Source organism: Tetrao urogallus, assembly GCF_951394365.1.
Source record: "Tetrao urogallus genome assembly, chromosome: 12".
In the NCBI taxonomy this organism is placed as follows: domain Eukaryota; kingdom Metazoa; phylum Chordata; class Aves; order Galliformes; family Phasianidae; genus Tetrao; species Tetrao urogallus.
The window spans coordinates 17,422,662-17,439,905 of record NC_136825.1 but is presented as its reverse complement, the minus strand read 5'-3'; the positions used below and the strand labels follow the sequence as shown (position 1 = coordinate 17,439,905).

General features: G+C 46.1%; 2 protein-coding genes across 2 annotated transcripts; one reads left to right on the top strand and one right to left on the bottom strand.

Moving 5' to 3' along the window:
- Positions 1-692: 692 nt before the first annotated feature.
- Positions 693-1,418, bottom strand: THAP11 (THAP domain containing 11; the record flags this gene model as incomplete). Its single annotated transcript, XM_079541242.1, has 1 exon — positions 693-1,418. The coding sequence occupies one exon, from the start codon at positions 1,416-1,418 to the stop codon at positions 693-695; it is 726 nt and encodes a 241-aa protein (XP_079397368.1).
- Positions 1,419-1,744: 326 nt separating this feature from the next.
- On the top strand, positions 1,745-16,950 carry CENPT (centromere protein T; the record flags this gene model as incomplete). The annotated part of the gene is made up of 13 exons (XM_079541345.1): positions 1,745-1,867; positions 2,163-2,289; positions 3,375-3,468; positions 4,818-4,951; positions 5,882-5,912; positions 7,061-7,203; positions 7,671-8,081; positions 10,401-10,574; positions 11,295-11,504; positions 13,173-13,278; positions 14,101-14,268; positions 15,083-15,187; positions 16,827-16,950. 13 exons carry the CDS (start codon positions 1,745-1,747, stop codon positions 16,948-16,950), a joined length of 1,950 nt encoding a protein of 649 aa, XP_079397471.1.
- Between the last annotated feature and the right edge of the window lie 294 nt (positions 16,951-17,244).

The following is a 17,244-nucleotide window of genomic DNA, read 5'->3' as shown; positions in this document are numbered from 1 at the left end:
CAAAGCCTGTGTTTCACGAGAGGGAGTTCTTAAGCCACTGGGATAAACTACAGACATCAAATGCCACCAGATTCTTTGTACCAGGTCACAATCCTTGCTAGTGTTGAGAGCAGAGACAACTGTAACAAATACGTATGTACTGCTGAGTAAGCCAAGCCTATATGAGCACTCTTAAATTTTGGGATTCTTTCACACTAGAAATGGCAGTCTTTTATGGCATCAGTAATTTACTGAAGAAACACATCACCCTGAGAGGGTTTTCTAAAGCTTTCCTCACGCCTCTGCTAAGCAAGGCCAAGCAAAACATCGTTGTTTGTTCCTATGATGGGTACAGTGGCAACCATGCTTTCAGGCGTGCCTTCTCCAGGGGGTAGCGTTCCTGCCACCTCAACTGAGCGCAGTTTATTTGCTGAAAACCAACACCCTACATCCACTTAGTGGTGACACGGGGTCCCAATGCCCTAAATGAGAACAATTTCAAACTACACAGAGGATGCCAGCGGACTTGGTGTAGGCCAGAGGTGTCTCTAAGAGGACGCTGTGTTTGTAACAGCATTCCTCAGCAACTCCTGAATCCGGTGAGTTTGCATGTGGGTAAGCAAGGCCACGGCCCATGGCGGCCCTGTCCCGGGGCGATGGAGGCTCAGCGTTCAAGCAGGGCCCGGCCGTGCCCCGGGAGGAGTCGGCCGCCCTCAGAGCCCGTGGCGCTTTCGGGCCCCGACGCTGGCGGCATGGAGCAGCCGGTCTTTCTCTCGGATCTCCTCGCGGAGCTGGGCCTCGGCCAGACGCAGGCGGCGGATGCTGCCCTTCATCTCCTTCATCTTTACCTCCAGCAGAGCGATGATGTCACGTTGCTCGTTCAGCTTCCTCAGCAGCTCCTCCGACGTGGTGCCGGACGACAAGGAGTACGAGTGGTCCGGCGGGCCGCCTTCCACGGGGCCTTCCTGACCTACCGGCAACCAGCAGGGGCCGGGCCCGGCAGCGGCGGCCCCGAGCTCCACCTGCACCGTCAGGTCGATGGGCTTCACGTCCTCGGCCGCGCCCCCTACCGGGGCCTCGGCGGCGGGGCCGGGGCCCTGCGGGGCTACGACGACGGTGGCGGCGGCGGCGGAGGCGGCGGCGGGGCGGGGGCGGCGGGCGGCCCGCGCTGCTTTGCGCTCGTTGACGCCGCGCAGCGGGAAGATGGTGGGCACCCGCACCAGGTAGGACTTGCGGCCGCCCTGGAAGTGCTCGCTGCAGACCCGGTGGCCGGTGGTGGGCTGGAAGGTGCTGAAGCAGCCGCTGACGCCTGCCCGGGAGACGTTCTTCAGCCAGAGGCGCCTCAGCTCCTCGTCCTTGGGGAAGGTGTAGAAATGCAGCGCCTTGTCGCGGTGCGAGTTGTTGTAGCAGCCCGGCACGCAGCAGGTGAAGCCCGGCATGGCGGGGGTCCCTCGGGGCGCGGACGCGGGCCCCCCGCCGGACTACAGCTCCCACAAGGCCAACCGCGGCCTCTCGCCGTTCGCCGACGCCGCCCGCCCGGGCCGCACCGGAACTACGCGGCCCACAATGCAGCGCGGGGAGCGGGAGGCCGAGCGCCGCCTCAGCGCCGCGCCGGAACTACGCGCCCCACACTGCGCTGCGCTTCAAAACTACCGTTCCCGGCGTGCCCCGCGGCCCGGCACCTCCCGTCGGGCGTCGCGACATCTCGCGAGACCGCGCCGTGAGCGCGCGGCTTTCGACGCGACGGTTATCTGAGGGCTCCGCCATGGCCGGCAGGGCCGGGATCCGAGCCGATCGTGGGGCGGCCCGCACCCCAAGGGTCGCCGTCAGGGCGTCTCCGAGGCACCGGGCTCGGGTAAGGGAGCGGGAGCCCGTTGTGTCCGCTGCGGTACGGGAGAGCTCTTTATTTATCTCTTTCTGGGCGGTTGTGGCGGGGCAGAGGGGAGGTGAGCTTGGGGTTGCTGTCTGTGAGGAGTTATTTCGAGCCGAGCTTCGAGGGTGGGATTGTTTTCAGCTGAAAGCTTTGCGAAGTAAAATTGTACTGTTTCCTCATAGGAATCTGGGATAGGTGTGCTATAAGTCACGTTTGGCTTTCATTTGAAGGTAGATACGGGTGATTTTAATGCTGAAGTGCATCCCTGCCGCGGGTCGTTGAGCTGCGTGTCTTTGGTGTCTGTTCTCAGAGCGGATCTGGCTCAGGGAAGGAGAACAAGGCCGGCAGCAGCACCCCGCTGAGGTACAGGCCCAATGCCTTGTCTGAGCTGGACAACGCCACGCCGCGCCTCATGCTGAGGAGGATCATCCAGAACCGTGAGCAGATCCCTGTTCTTAGCAAAGCATCGAGTAGAAGTGCAGCAAATGACATCTGTGCAAGATTATCAATGGGGAATCAACTCTTTGAAAGGGTTGATAACTGCAGGACAAGGGGAAATGGTTTGAAATTGAGGGAGGGGAGATTGAGGTTGGATGTCAGGGGGAAGTTGTGTACTATGAGAGTGGTGAGGTGCTGGAACAGCTGCCCAGAGAGGCTGTGATGCCCCGTCCATCCCTGGAGGTGTTCAAGGCCAGGTTGGATGGGGCCCTGGGCAGCCTGGGCTGCTATGAAATGTGGAGGTTGGTGGTCCTGCCTGTGGCAGGGGGTTGGAGCTTCACGATCCTTGAGGTCCTTTCCAACCCAAACCGTTCTGTGATTCTGTTATGCCATGCAGCTTCAAACACCAGGTCTTCCATTGATGAAAAGTGTTGAAGGTTATCTTTGTTGTTTTCTTTCCCCTGGCAGCCCCGGCGCTGCCTGCTGCCCTGAGATGGTGTGTAAGGTGCAGAGGTGCTTGCTGCTCACAGTGGCAAACCAAAGCTCTGTAGATGGTAGAACGCTGGTGCTGCCATTTGTCAGCGTTGGTTTGTCAGCCTATGTGCCAGCTCTCCTAGGAGGGGAATCCAAATGCTTTGCAATTGGTCTTTGTTTTAACCTGGTCATAAGTGTAATTTTAAGACCGTAGTGTGTTTTTGACACTTTCATGGAATCACAATATTGTAGGGGTTGGAGAGGACCTCTAGAGTCTCTCAGGAAAACATTCAGACAGGTCTTGAATAGAGAAGTAGACTTCTCCACTTCTCTTGGCAGCCTCTTCCAGCACTCTGTTGCCCTCACAGTAAGAAAGTTCTTCCTTGTGTTGGTATACAACTTCCTATGTTCCAGATTCTGCCCATTGCCCCTTGTTCTCCTCTTGCTGAGAAAGTCAGCCCCCATAGATTTGACACCTGCATTTTAGATACTTGTAGCTCTAAGACTCCTTCTCAGCATTCTCTTCTCTAGACTAAAAAGTTCCAGGCTGTATTTTGACACTGTTGCAAGTTTGAGATGTGGAAACCAGAATGTTTGGTTTTGTTGGCAGAACCACAAGTGTCACCTCTAGCACTTCAGACAATTCAGTTGGAAGAAAGAGAAGATGCTCAACCAGAACCTCCATCTCAGAGGACTTCTACCACGTGAGCACTTTGGTTTTTGTTTGTTTGTTTTTTTACACTACCAAATGTAGCTGCAGTTTCTTTTCTGCTGGAATTGAGGAGCAGGATTCCTTCTGTTTCAACAGTCAGGTTTGTGTTTTGTGATTTTTCAGAAGTAATCTTTTCAGCTTTAAAAGTACCAAAAGTACACTGGGAGTGAACAGTAGATACCTCGTGTTTGTACTAGTCCTCCTTTTTAAATGCAGACTTTTAATAGCCTTTTACAGTGGAAGTGCTTGCTGGATACAGAAAGTCTTCTGATGGAAGTCTCTGCTTAATTTTCTATCATAGAGGCTACAATAAAAGCTCTTGGATCTTTGCAAGTCTGCAGGCTGTGTGCTGAAGACACTGGGGCGTAAAGTGTGGGAATGACTGACTGCTCTCTCTTATGTTCAGAAAACAGGTTGCTGCTGTTGTTTCTACAGTGTTACTGCTGCTTCTTGTCCCTGTACTGGGCTGCTGTGGGTTACTTGCTCTCCTGTAGGGTGGTTTGCAGGTGGGATTTGCACAAAGTTCATGTGCTTTAGTTCATGTTCAGCTTCCATTCTGCTATGTTAACGGGCCTGAGCCTTCCACTGTGAAATCAAGCAAAGCTGCTAGTGGTGGCAGGTATTCATTTGCTCTGACCACTTTAGGCAATCATCTGCATTTTTGTTTACTGCAAAATAAAGTAACCTGTTATAAGTAGTGTGATTTTTATAGCTAAATTTTTGTATTGCCAGTAAACAGCTTAAAACGGGTCCTGTAAAATACTAAGCAAACTTCTGTCTGCTCTTTGATAGAGGAAGTCTGGGTTGCTGTGAGTGTTGTAACTTCATTCCTTTCTAAAAATCAAACCAGATGAGCAGCATCATCTCAGGACCTTCTTGATTTTGCCTATTGGAGTTCCTGCACATCTTGAAATGTATGTCTCATCAGTCTGTGTTAAAAGATCAGGTGGTTGGATATCTGCAGACTTACATTCAGCTAGTTGCTGAAGTTAAACAAGTGCAGACTTTTTTTCCTTCTTCCTCCTAGCCTTTGTGTGTGCCATTAGGTGAACAGAGCTTTGGAATATTTTGGGAGCCCAGACTTCTACCGTAGCCTGAAGTTTCTCATCCCTGTCCTTCTGAATATGCACTTAAGTTTTGTTTCTCTTACCTCGTGAAATTTGTTTTAGTATGCAAAAACAACAGAGTTTCCCATATTTGCTGAGCTAATCCTTGATTAATTAGTTCATTATTTCTGCTACAGAAAGGACAAGTAATTTCCATTTAATTTCGAGCAACGTTACGGGGCATATAACTGAATAATAATGTCCTGTACTAAAGGCCAGATTTTTTTTTTGATAGGGTGGAACTGCAACTGCCAGACCTTGCTGCTGAGGATCCATCTGTCACTGCATTCCCCGTGACCAGGAAGAGAAAGAAACTCAGCGTGTCTGAATTTGAGAGAGCAGCAGACAAGCGGCTTCCTCGGAAGCAGGGTGAGGATCTGCATTTACTTTCACATTTCTGTGATCTGCTGCAATTTAGCACCTAATAACTTCTCAGCTGGGAAGCAAGACTGCAGCATGTTGTACAATGAAGAAAGCAAAGAAAGGGATGTGAAGCAACCTTTTTTTTTTTTTTTTTTTTTTTTTTTTAAATCCAAGTCACAGGCTCTGTCCTTATTGAATGTGGCTTCTTGACTTTTTTCAGCTTGGTGCTCTTTTGCATTTTGAAACATCAGCAAAAGGAAGCAGTCCTTGTCTCCTCCAAATTCCAGAAACCTGAAAATAGGAAAAAAATATAGAGAGAGATTTTATTGTAGTTATGTCCTGTAAGTTATGCAGCCCTTGTCCTGGGGAAATTTTATAAAGGAAACAATATTTTACATTAGAATATTTTTTTCCCTTAACATAAAGCTTCTGAATACACTTCTATTTTAGTTGAGCAGAGACAGAAGGTTAAAACACCTCACCTTAGTTTATGTATTCTGTTGGCAGTACCAAGTGGAATAGAATTTTAAGGTGGGATTCAGCTCCCACTTACAGATCTCTGAATCCGTGTGCCTGCATGTACGCTAGGTGGCTGAACTGCTCTTAAAGTTTAAATGAGATCTGCTCACTGGAGCCTAGAGGGTGATTCAGCCCAGCCCACAGAAGGTGTGTATAGCTGGTGAATGGTGTTTGACCGTAATGGGAACATGGATGCCTGTGCTTGGCTGTCTTAATCTGGAGCTGAATCCCACACTGATTCACCTGTGATCAGAACATTGACTCATTTTTCTTTTGTCCAGCATGTGTTCATGTTTATAAGACATAGGCAATGCTGTAAAAGTAGAGAGGACGTGCTCTAGTATTTACTAACGTGGGCAAGATCAGTGCTCTTTAACTAATGAGTAACCAACTTCTTTTTTTTTTTTTTTTTTTAAGCTCATTCAACATTGGACAGCACTTTGGTTCGGTGAGTTGAAAAAATCCCTTGCCTTGATTCATAACCTCTGTAACTGTGAGCAGTGTTACAGATAATTGGGTATATGACAAAGAACTCTGTTAATCATAACAGTCATATCTCATGTTTCATTACTGGAGTGGAAGTGTCATACCACATGCTTTGTATTTTTCCACAATTGTGGCCCCTATACTGCATGACCCAGCAAGTCTGGCATGTATTGCTGTCATTGCTTGTGCCTCTTTGTGCAGGTGTTGTGTCTCCTCCTTTTGCTTCCTTGGGCCATTCCTTTTTTCCCTTTCTTCCCCATAGTAAATCAATACATAATATACCTTCGAGTATTATCTCTATCTGTTAACTCATTATCTCTACTGTGATCTCTAACCTGTTGACTCATCACATCAGTTGCAGCAATGCAGACTTCATTTTCTGGACTTTAAAAGGCTTTTTGGCAAGTCGAGACATTTTCTTCTGTCACACCTGTACTTTGCTGTAGTTAGCAATTGTTCTTGTTTCTCACTGCAGTCCTTGCTCGTTGTCTCATGCGAAGTGATTCAGAAGGCTGAGTACCACTCTTCCTATCTTTTAAATCCTCCTTTATCCTGAATCCCATTTTTGATTGGGCTGCCTAGGAAGAAGAACAAGACATAGCTGAGCTGGCCAGTCTCATTAAGATACAAAATATGTACATTCAGATAACATATTTTTCCCCCCCATATTTGTTTTATTGCTGTCTTTGCTCTTACCTCAAAAAGTTTATGGTGTTGGCAGCTGTAGTTTGTTGTCAGTACTGACAGCACTTGATCACCATCCTTCTAACTCCTCACTGTGATCTAGAGGACACCTTTACTCTCAGAGTAAATTCTACTCTATTTTTTAAAGATTTCTGAACCTTTTGCCAGTTATGCTGGCAGTTGCAGCCCTCTCTATGTAGGAGGCTGTAAAACCATCTGTTTCCTGTGGTACGTATTCTGATGTCAGATAAGCAAAGGGTCTGATTTCATTTTGTTCAAGTAGACTGGCATGTAATCTTTGGAGCTTTGTTGTTCTTAGCTGAGAGTTTTGTGAAGTATTATCTTAAGGGCCTGCTGGCTGTAACCTGAGAGCAAGTGGGGAGTGTGTGGGTTTGGAAAAGGCTTTCTGCCTTTCTCTTTATACAGATCTCTTCGCATGTCAGTTGGCTCTGTGATGGCACCAGACACTGTTGAAAAAAGAGGCTTACAGCGGAGGCCGCAGAATCGCAAAGCTATTGACATCGCTGCTTTTGAAGGGGGAGTGGAACAGAACATGCTGCAAATGAAAGGTTTCTTTTGTGTTGATACTTGTGTTTTGGGACAGAGGGACCTGTATAAGGTGACTTTTAGAAGCAGTTGCTGGAACATGGACTGTACTTTAGGATTTAAAGGCTACTAACTTGTTCGCAGAAATCTGGTGTAATCTGGGAGGCCAGATTTGAAACAAGGCTCCGCACCTGTAGTTGCCTTGATTCTTGGCATTTTCAGTGTCCTCTGCCTACACGCCACACAAACTGTATGTTGTATGGGATTATGTTCATAACTGCAGGTACTGGGGAGGTGGTTTGGCTTGGGCCACTGAAGAGTGGTGACAGAGTTTCAGAGTTTGATTTGCTGTGGATGAATTCAATTTGGTTGTATGACTTAGATTTTGTATTATCTAGGTCCTGGTAATAAACATGTATTCCTATAACTTTCAATGGGCTTTTTTTTTTTTTTCCCCCACATAAAACTTGTTTTAAAACTTTTTAAACAGCACAAGACTATCTTGTGGATTTGCAAACATCATCTATGACTGGAACAACTGCAATAGGAACTGATGCAGAAGTGGTGCTGAATAATACAGAGCTCTTTGTTGAGCCTCAGTTTGGTGAACAGAACCTTCTTGCTGTTGAACCACAGCTATCAGATTCAAAAACTTCAGCACAAAGAAGCAATTCTTCACATCCTGCTCACGTGGAAGAAAGGTTGGAGGGCCTGGTATCTGCTGTGAGCACAGATGAGAGAAGGACCAGGAGATTTTCTGAAAAGGACTTAATAACTGATCATGAACATGTTGATGGGATAACTCAGAAAACACCTGCAAGGCAGGGAGAAGAGGAGCAAGATCACTCCCAGCAGAATGACCCAATGGAACAGTTCTCTGAGCCAGAAGAAATGGCTGGCAGTGAGTACAGTGGGTTGGGAATTGGGGGTTGCAGGTATTATATGAAATCACAGGGACTGGGTTGGTAGGGGTAGTGGAAATGGTAAGTTGTGGTTTGAAGCAGTGATGGAGCATCTGGTGGGAAGGCAGGGCCAACCCAGGGGAGCTCAGGTGCAAGCAGTGTGGTGCAAGCAATCACCTGAGTGATTGGAAGGATCCAGGATCCACCTCTTCCCAGACCTCATTTGAGGGTTGGCAGTGGAAGCAAAGGTATCTTGCTGGAGATCCGCGGAAGCAATTCACCCGAAGGGCTGGGCCCTGGCTCCACCCCTCCCTAACCTCCTGTAAGAGCTGGGAGCCACAAGGGGAGTATCTCTACTTAGAGATCATCTTCTTTGGAGTGTCTGATGGGCCCTGATGCTCAGAAAGGGGTAAGAATTCCCTCTTTGTTACTAGATTGTGACTGCTACCTTTCTTAGGTTTAAAGCAACTATATTGGCTGCTGCCTGTGCTTGCAGGTGGCTTGCAGAGCAAAGCCAAGGTTTTATTAATGCAATGCATTATTAAGTTTTTGGAGATAACTTGAGTCATATCCGAAGCACTGTGAGCATTTCCTTTCTAAAAGCATGCTGTGACTCATCTGCTCCCTTGTCCCTATTTGCTTTGTTCACAGCAACTGCAAATGGAATAAACTTTTCTATTCTGTAGGTCCGCAGTACTGCTCATCTTCCTGGAGGAAAGATGAATAGCTCCTTCTTGGCAAAGAATCTGTCCAACTAATCACTTCTTGCTAGTTCACATGTTAACATTTGCTATATTTATTGAAGCCAGTTTAGCCTTTAGTTTTCTTCAATACCTGTCAGCATCTTTCTCTCCTCGGGGGCTTCAAGGCTGCCCTGTCTGAAGTAATAATGATTGTCACTAGTAGTTTGGGGCTTAATACCAACCTCCCTGTTCCTGGAAGAGGATTTCGTACACAGTGTGTTTTTACGTGCTCTGCTTTCTCTGAATCCTTTTGCCATAGAAAAAGTCAGTAAACACTGTGTGTGTGCTGAGGTTGGCAGGCAGCACCCATTCATTGCCTAAACCTTGGGTGAGTGTGGACACAAATTCCTATGTTCTGTGGAATTCCATTTTCTAAACTCTAGCTTAGGAGTATCAGCAAAATTAGTTATCTTTTAACCATGGTAACACAGCATTTTGTTTTAAGCAGTTCTTTTCAGTTAGTTTGCTTGGGTAGCAGCTATTCTCCATCCCTAAATTTATAATTGCTTGAGATTAACATTCTGTAATCTTTCCTGATTGATTTGGTTTTGGTCCTGTTATTGCTGTGCTTGGGTGCACCACTGAAATGTGGGCATCGACTGGATGTGACACTGGAGGATGATGAAAGTCACCTCAGGATTATTGCAGTGCTGTGAACTCAGAGCTTGGAGAATGGTCAGAAAAGCAAATTACCTGTAAGAAACTGTGAGAGAAGAAGATAAAGTGGTGAACACTGCTGTGCTGCCAAGTAAATGATTGTCGTGTTCACCTTTACTACTGTGCGTGGCTCTGAGCTCTGCATTTCAAAGCAGGTTTAACAGAGTGCAGAGAAAAGTGATTACCATTAATGATCATCAAATGCATGGAGCAGTTTCTGTGCAGTGAATGACTGAATGTAGGGACTCCTCAGCTGGGGAAAGGCAGCTGCTCTCTGAGACTCAGAATTTTAAAAGGAAAACAGAATGAAGGGGGATGGTAATTGCCCTCTGAGTAAAGGATTTCCTTCTAACATCTAGTCTAAATCTTTCCTCTTCTAGTTTGAAACCATTTCCCCTTGTCCTAATGCTACCGTGTAGAAGTCAGTCTCTTTCCTTTTATAACCTTCCCTTAAGTACTGAAAGTCCCCAGTGAGAATCACTGGCTGCCTTAGGCAGCTTCGATGATCCCTGGTTCAGTTTCAGGATACCTGGGCATGTGCTTTGCCATCTATACCCATGAGCTGGAAATGGGGAGGAGGGACTGGGAATAAACTCTACGTATTGCTAGATTTAAAGGAAAAAAGAATTGGCCTTTCAGGCAATCTCCAAAAGTGAAACTAGCTCTACAAGATCTACTCTTTTTGTCTTTGCTTACTGAGAAGTACATTTCCTTTGTGGGGATCTGACGTGTGCCCTGAATAGGTGGCAGACTCACGAAATGTTTTTCATTGTAAATTTCTGGAAGGGAACTGCATTTGCAGTTCATGGCTGTTGATGTGTTTACTTATCAAGTGAATTTTAGCAATTGTTAAACCGGATGCTGGTAGTTGATTGTATTTTTGGTTGGTGAAACTGATGATAAAGTTTCCTGCTTTAGCTACAGAGCACCATGCAGATACTGAATATTCTGAACGTTCAGAGAAGAAACTGTCAAGAAAATCAGAATCACAGCTAACAGCAGCCCAGGATGCTGGAATCAAAATGAAAATGACCCCTTTGGAAGGAGGAGGAGTAGCAGAAGGCACTGAGCACCAGGACTCGCCCAAAGCTGGTGAGATCAGTAGCACTAGGACCTCTCAAGCTGCACTGTGGCGTCAGTGCTTGGAGAGATGCTTGTTAATTCTCTCCGTGTTCTGCAGTCTGGGTTAAATGCTGGGGGGAAAATATAGCCAGCTAATCTTGACATTTTAGCTGGAAGACTGCAGTACAGCTCAGGTAGAAACCAAAATCTACTTGGCAATAGTGGCTGGAAATAAATAATTGCTGGAAGCTTCTTTAATTGACAAAAACTCCCGTTAGTAAATTACAATCTTTGCCTGACTCAACTTTGATACTCTCTAAATGCTTTGGTGAATCTAGATCTAAGTTAATTTTCTTAAATCACAAGGGTCTTCTGTCTTTAACATACCGTCCAAAGTCTTTGGTAATGCTTATTTTGAGGGGAAATCCACCTTTCCTTATAGCACAGAAGCTGTGTAGTTCTTTTCATTAAAAGAAGATGATCTAAAAGGAACTCGGATAACAACTTTGCTCTGAGTTACCAAGTGCCATTTTCACCTGACTTTGGCACACGTAGGTGCAGCAAAGGGAAAAAGATGAGGATTCATCAATGCTTTCACTACCCAGCTTAATGGATTGATGTTCTAATCCTTGAAAGCAGGAATATAACAGATGGCAACTTTTTCAGGAATGGCAGGTTGGGTTTAATTTTCTGCAGCTTTGGTTGTGATGATTGCTGCAGTGATGTATTCTTCCTGTTTTGGCAATCTAGAGCTGGAGATGGCTGGAAGTGTTGGAGCTGGAAGTCTTGGCAGGCATTCTCCTGCTTCGTACTCCCTTGAAAAATCTGGGGCAAAGCCATTAAAAGAAGCTGTTGAGCAAACAGGTGAAATAGAACATAGGACCATCACAGGAGAGCTGGATGCTGCTGAAGAAGAGTCTACTGATAACGAAAGTGAAATAGAAGACCATGAGAGTGAAGGTAAGGAGAAATCTGTAGAAGTAGCAGAAGGCAGTTGAAGAATCCCCTGGTATCTGTCAACAGGTTGAAAAACAGCAGAACTAATAATGTGATCAGCTGCTTAGTCCATAAGATAGTCTAGGTGAAGCTATTGGCTGATATTCCTAGGGCCAGTCTACTGCATCAGTCTGCTCCATTGCTCCAAGAGGTTTTCACAGCGTTTGGAAGAATGTAGTTCAGTCAAGGCCACATCTGAGAATTGCCTGTAGTGAATCTCAGTGCTCTCTTGGCATTGGTCTGAAAATCATTCACTGTGTAATGAATGTATCCTGAACTGAAAAACTGAACTAAGGGCATCCTGAAAGAATCCTGTTGCCAGAGTTCGAGGCATTGTGAGGAAATTCAGCTGTGATAAGAAGGTGGCAATCGGTCTGATATGCTTTTGCTGTAAGAAAAGCTGTGAAGTGTTTGTAGGGTGTCTGCAATAGTGTGTGAAAGGAGTGTGTGAATGCTTATCTGTAACCTTCAACATCTTGCTGGAGAGATCTGCTGATAGGGTGGAACAGTGGAAGTAGTGTCTTCCAGATCTTGTTGGACAAAGAGAGGAAGAAAAGCAGGAATTGAAAATGAGGAACTGTGCACTATAGTTGTAAATTTTACCTCAGAAACCTTAGCACAAGTAGTTTCTTCCTCTGCATCCCACTTCCTGCTCCTCCAGCACGTGTCAGGATTTCTTCAGAGGAAACTAACGTGAGGAACCATAGTGACTCACCCAGCCCTGCTTTCTATGAAGGGCTCCTGACTTTTGAGTTGCAGAGTTTAACTCCCACTGGTACCTTGAGACCTCTGGTAGATGGACTTGTCTGCTATCACAGGACAGATGCCTCAGCCTCCTGGGGAGGGTGGTGAAGTACAAACTTCAGTTATGGTATCAGATATGCTGGATTCTTGGGCTCTGCTCAGCTTGCAAGGGAAACTGGCAGGCAAGAGGTTTTCTCTCACCACTCCTAGACAGGAAGCTGCTCAGTATTTCAGTTTAGTTAAGGTTTTCTTTCCTGCTCATTGTTACAAACAGAAGGGATTGAAGACTGAAGTTAGAGGGTGCAGATTAGATTGGATGAAACTGCTACAGATGGTGCACAGGCAAAGAAAAGGCAAGGTACTGTCTGCATCCTGAGCCTTAGCTGGGGGGAATTTCTGAAACTGCAAATGTGGGAGATGCTCATAGACTCACCTTCGTCTTGTGACTTTCTTGCTCTACACATCCCTCTGCTCAGCAGAATTTGATACTGATTTAACAGGATGACAGTGAAGTAGTTTTCGTGCTTTGAAGTTCTCTGGAAGAAGGCTGCAACTTTTTTGGCAGTTTAAATCGATGGAACCATCAGCCCCAGTGTCCATTTGAGACCCTGCCCAGCCTGCAGGTCCCACACAGCCTACTGGGTGGGAGCGGGCAGTGAGGAAACCACCAGTGTGTGAGGCAGGAGATGGGGCAGATAGAACTGCAGCAGTCAGTGGCCAGGCTGGTTCCACACAGCCATAACCTGAGTGCAGGCAGTGTGGCACCAGATTTGTGCAAAGCTGGCTAGACTTCTGGCTGCTGCTACAGTGGTGCTTGCTGCAGGGGTTTGGAAAACAGATTTCAGTTCCTCAGGTGGCTGGTACACTTTTGTTTTCTTTTTTCCTTAGAAGTTTCCATGAAGACACCCATGTTTGTCCGTGCTGCAGACCACAGACGGCATCCTGTGCTGTCGTTGCTGTCGCCTCCACGGCCTGTAAAATCTGCTGCTCCTGAGTAAGTGTAAACAGCCTTCACCAGTGATCTGATGGAAGTGTGCCTGGGAAACACAAGTGGCAAGAGCAGAGAGCTCAGGGTGCTGCTTGTTAGCTATCTAACGTGTGTTGTTTGGGTTTTGTATGTGTTGGTCTGAGATACAAGTCTTCTCTGTTGTTTCTTACTTGTCTACTGAGTGAATCTGGGGGCTTTGCTTCCCCTTTCTGTGTTGCAGATCTTCATTTTAGATAGGAAAACAATAGTAGTTTCATTTAGGACTTAAAAAAAAAAAAAAAAAAAAAAAAAAAAAAAAAAAAGCCTGAATGCAAAAGGCTAAACAAAACATTTCTAATAATGTAAAGTTTTTCTGAGCATGTTTTTCATGGAAGGTGACTGTGTCAAAGGAGAAACTCCTGGTAAGTATTGTCAGCTGCCAGGAATGGTGGATTGTATCTTACAGACCAGACTCTCCTGTCTCCAGATATGGAGATGACCTAGGGATACCTCAAACTTTGTCCACTTCTGGGAAGTGAAAACTACAGAGAGCTATAGCACAGATGCATTTATATATTAGAGTGAACTATAGCTTGCTGGCTTTTACTGTGTTAGCACCCTTATCTCAGGAAACTTGAGCCTGAATTACTTCTCCCAAGGCTGGAATGCCACATGGATGGTTTGCAAAATCTGTACTTTGTGGGCATGAGAGATTTTGGCAGTTGAGGGAGGAAGAAGTGGTAGTTCTTAACATCTTCAAATTCAGCATAAGTCTTGCCTGAACTTGGTTCTCTTCCTACTGCCTGTATGTTCACTTGATGATGTGTGAATTTTCAATTTCTCTCTAAGGTTGCCCCCGCAGCCACTGCGGCCTCCAAAGCCAGTTCCAAAGAGCTCAGGAGCAGCACAGAGGAAAACACGTGAGCCTGAAATAGCAAGCGGGCTGATAAAGCAGATATTTAGCCATTACGTGAGAATGCCAGTGACCAGAGATGCCTATAAAATTGTTGAAAAATGGTAAGCAGCAGCAAACTGCTCTCCTCCTCCTCTTCTTTTCCCTCCTTTCTTTTTTTTTCCTCCTGTAACTGCAGATTCTTCAGAGACCTGCTGACAAGTTGATGGCTCTCCCTCAGCCCTTCGCTACTCAGCTGGTGGGAAATCTGCAGGAGGTGTGATGAAAATGAGAACAGAAATGTGCTAGGTGCTTTTGGCTGCTGCGTGGCTATCAGTGAATGATGCTGCCTTGCAGCAACTTCTGACATTTGTCTCAGCTGGGACCAAGTGCACCGTGCAGTACTTTAGCTAACAGCACACTGATATCACTGGCACTCTGAGCAGGATGGCTCTGGAGGATCAGGCTGAGCAAGGTGAAGCTGTTCCTGCTGTGCACTATTACAGCTCCAGGGTTTCTCTGCTATTGGAATCTAGAAATTAGCTTCCTGAGTAAAATCTGGGGATTGTTCCAACACTGTATCCCGTAAGAGCCTAATAAATCCATGTTAAAGATGAGACTATCAGTTAACTCCTGTTCTTGCCCGTGTGGGAGTTCTGGGAAGGGTTCTGCTTGTCAAATGTGCAGCTGTTTCACAGCTATCTTGGCACATCCAGAATTACTGGGTGATGTTCCAGAAGGCCGAGGCTGAGATGCAGTGCTTCATTCCCAGGACTGTCGTGTTTCTTCTCCCACATATTTCTCTGGCAGGCTGTGACCTGCACAGAGAGCAGCTGCAGTACAGCTTACCCAACAGAAGCGGGCGAGCATTTGGTGTTAGTACACCCCACAGCCTGATTATTTTATTTTTTTTTATTTCTTTCTTTAATTCTTCTACAGCTCTGAGAGATACTTCAAGCAGATCAGCAGTGATCTGGAAGCTTACAGCCAGCATGCAGGGAGGAGGACGGTGGAGATGGCTGACGTGGAACTCCTCATGAGAAGGTAAAGGAAAGGTGTTATTAACCTGTTGTGGTGGTCTGTGTTGCACTGATAGCCTGGTAAGACTGTCACTGCCTGGGTATGCACACTGGCAGTGTTTCCACTGTGAGCGTGGTAACTTGTGACTTGTTCTGTGTGATTCAGCTTGGCTTTTTGTCCCAAAAAAAGACATTTATGGACTTGAATTTCTATACTCTAGGGCCAGTGTGGTAGAGGGCAGGCAGAAGTGTTGAGGGTTGGGAATGAAGGAGGAGTCTGAGAAACAGGTAGCAAGAGGAGGGGAATGTGTGCAAGGCTGAAGCAGAAAGGGCTGAGACATGAAAGGTGTGTGTAGAAAATGCAGGTGAGTTACAGTAAGCAAGGCTAGGCTGTTTGCATCCCTGAGAGCACTTGCGACTGAAATGGGGACTGCAAGCACTCACATTACTGTCCTCCAAACAAAATCCCAAACAAATGTGATAGAGTTCAAACTGACTGTTCCTTGCCAAAGCAGGAATAAGATTCTCTGGCCTGGCTTCTCCTGATAGCAGCGTTCCTCTTCTTGCTGCTGCAAGACCTCACAGAGGGCCTGCATCCTGCATGGGATGTTCTCAGAGCCTCTTCAGTGCAGCTCTTCCCTTTGGGCTCCCTCAACTCCCCCATCTTATGACTGGACTTACGTTGTCCTGCGACCTAAATACAAGGGTTTTGTTCTTGGGTTGGAAGCCTGAAGCATTTCCCACTCCTTATTTGAAGTCAAGGAAGTTGTTATTCTAGTTTCCCTTGGAAGAGTTTCTTTCAGATGCTATGTTCAAGTTATTTGAGGGATTAAAGTAAATGGTTTTGTGTGGGCTTGAGTACCAGGAGCTGGTGCTGCTGCTTAGAAAGAATTAATCTCTTGCTGTCTAGAGAATTCATTTTCCCAGCTGACAGCTGTATTGATATTAATAAAGCAGGTCAAGAAACATGATGACTTAGTTGGCCAGGTTTGAGGATTCTGTATGCTTGTTCTACCTTTTTCCCAATGTCTTTATGCTTTTCCACTGCCTCCTAAAGAGACTGGGAGTTGTTACCAGTCAACAAATAAGAACAGCATTTCTACTCTTCCTGCAAAGAAAGCATGCATAAAGGCTGCTGTTTCTCTCTGTGAGACTGGGAGATAATGATTTTTTTTTTTTTCAGGCCAGTCAGCTAAATGGTGTTACTAGAAAACAACACTGTCTACACAGCTCTAAAATGCCAACCACCTCTGAGTTGTGAATGGCATGTAAAAAAAAAAAGTCTATTGGACAATGGGATGTTTGCTTCCATTGCATCATTCTGTGCATGTCCTTAAATGGTAAAACTTATCCCATGTCACGTGGACTGTGAATTTAAAAAGGAATGCACTGCTTTGGCATGGCTCAGTGTGCTGACTTTCACTGTGGAAAACATGTATCTCTGTGGGGGGCTGCACCATAGATGGGACTGAACACGTGGGGAAGTTGTGTGCAAATAAAGGGAGATGACTTTCCTATTGCAAACAGCCACAGCCTGTGTGTTTCAGGAGTTAAATGCTAAAATGCCACTGCAAGAAAACTTCAGAAACTTTGATATTAAGTTTATTGGAAACTCTTTCCACTAACTATTCTGTTTCTTTTCTGCTCTTTTTTTCTGAACAAAGGCAAGGGCTGGTGACAGACAAGATGCCATTGCACGTGCTGGTGGAGCGTCACCTCCCTCTGGAGTACAGGAAGCTGCTGATTCCCGTTGCTGTGAGTGGGAATAAAGTGATTCCCTACAAGTGAAAGTGCCCCTCTGGCAGTGGGCATGTCCTAGGGGTGGAAACACAGCTGACTGCTGCAAGCAGGCCATAGGTGGTTCCATGTGATGGTTTTCCACTTGCAGCTGCTGGGGCAATATGCAGTCAGCACGGGCTTGAATTGATTCAGGTTGTGCTGTGGCTATCGTGCCAGCCTGCTGGATCTCACCATCAATTATTATTCTTGTATCTTTAAATACTTTTACAGCTCTGTAAAATAAAATGATGTGTATTCTGCACAATACAAATGTTGCTTATTCTGGTGAGCTGAAAGGTTACC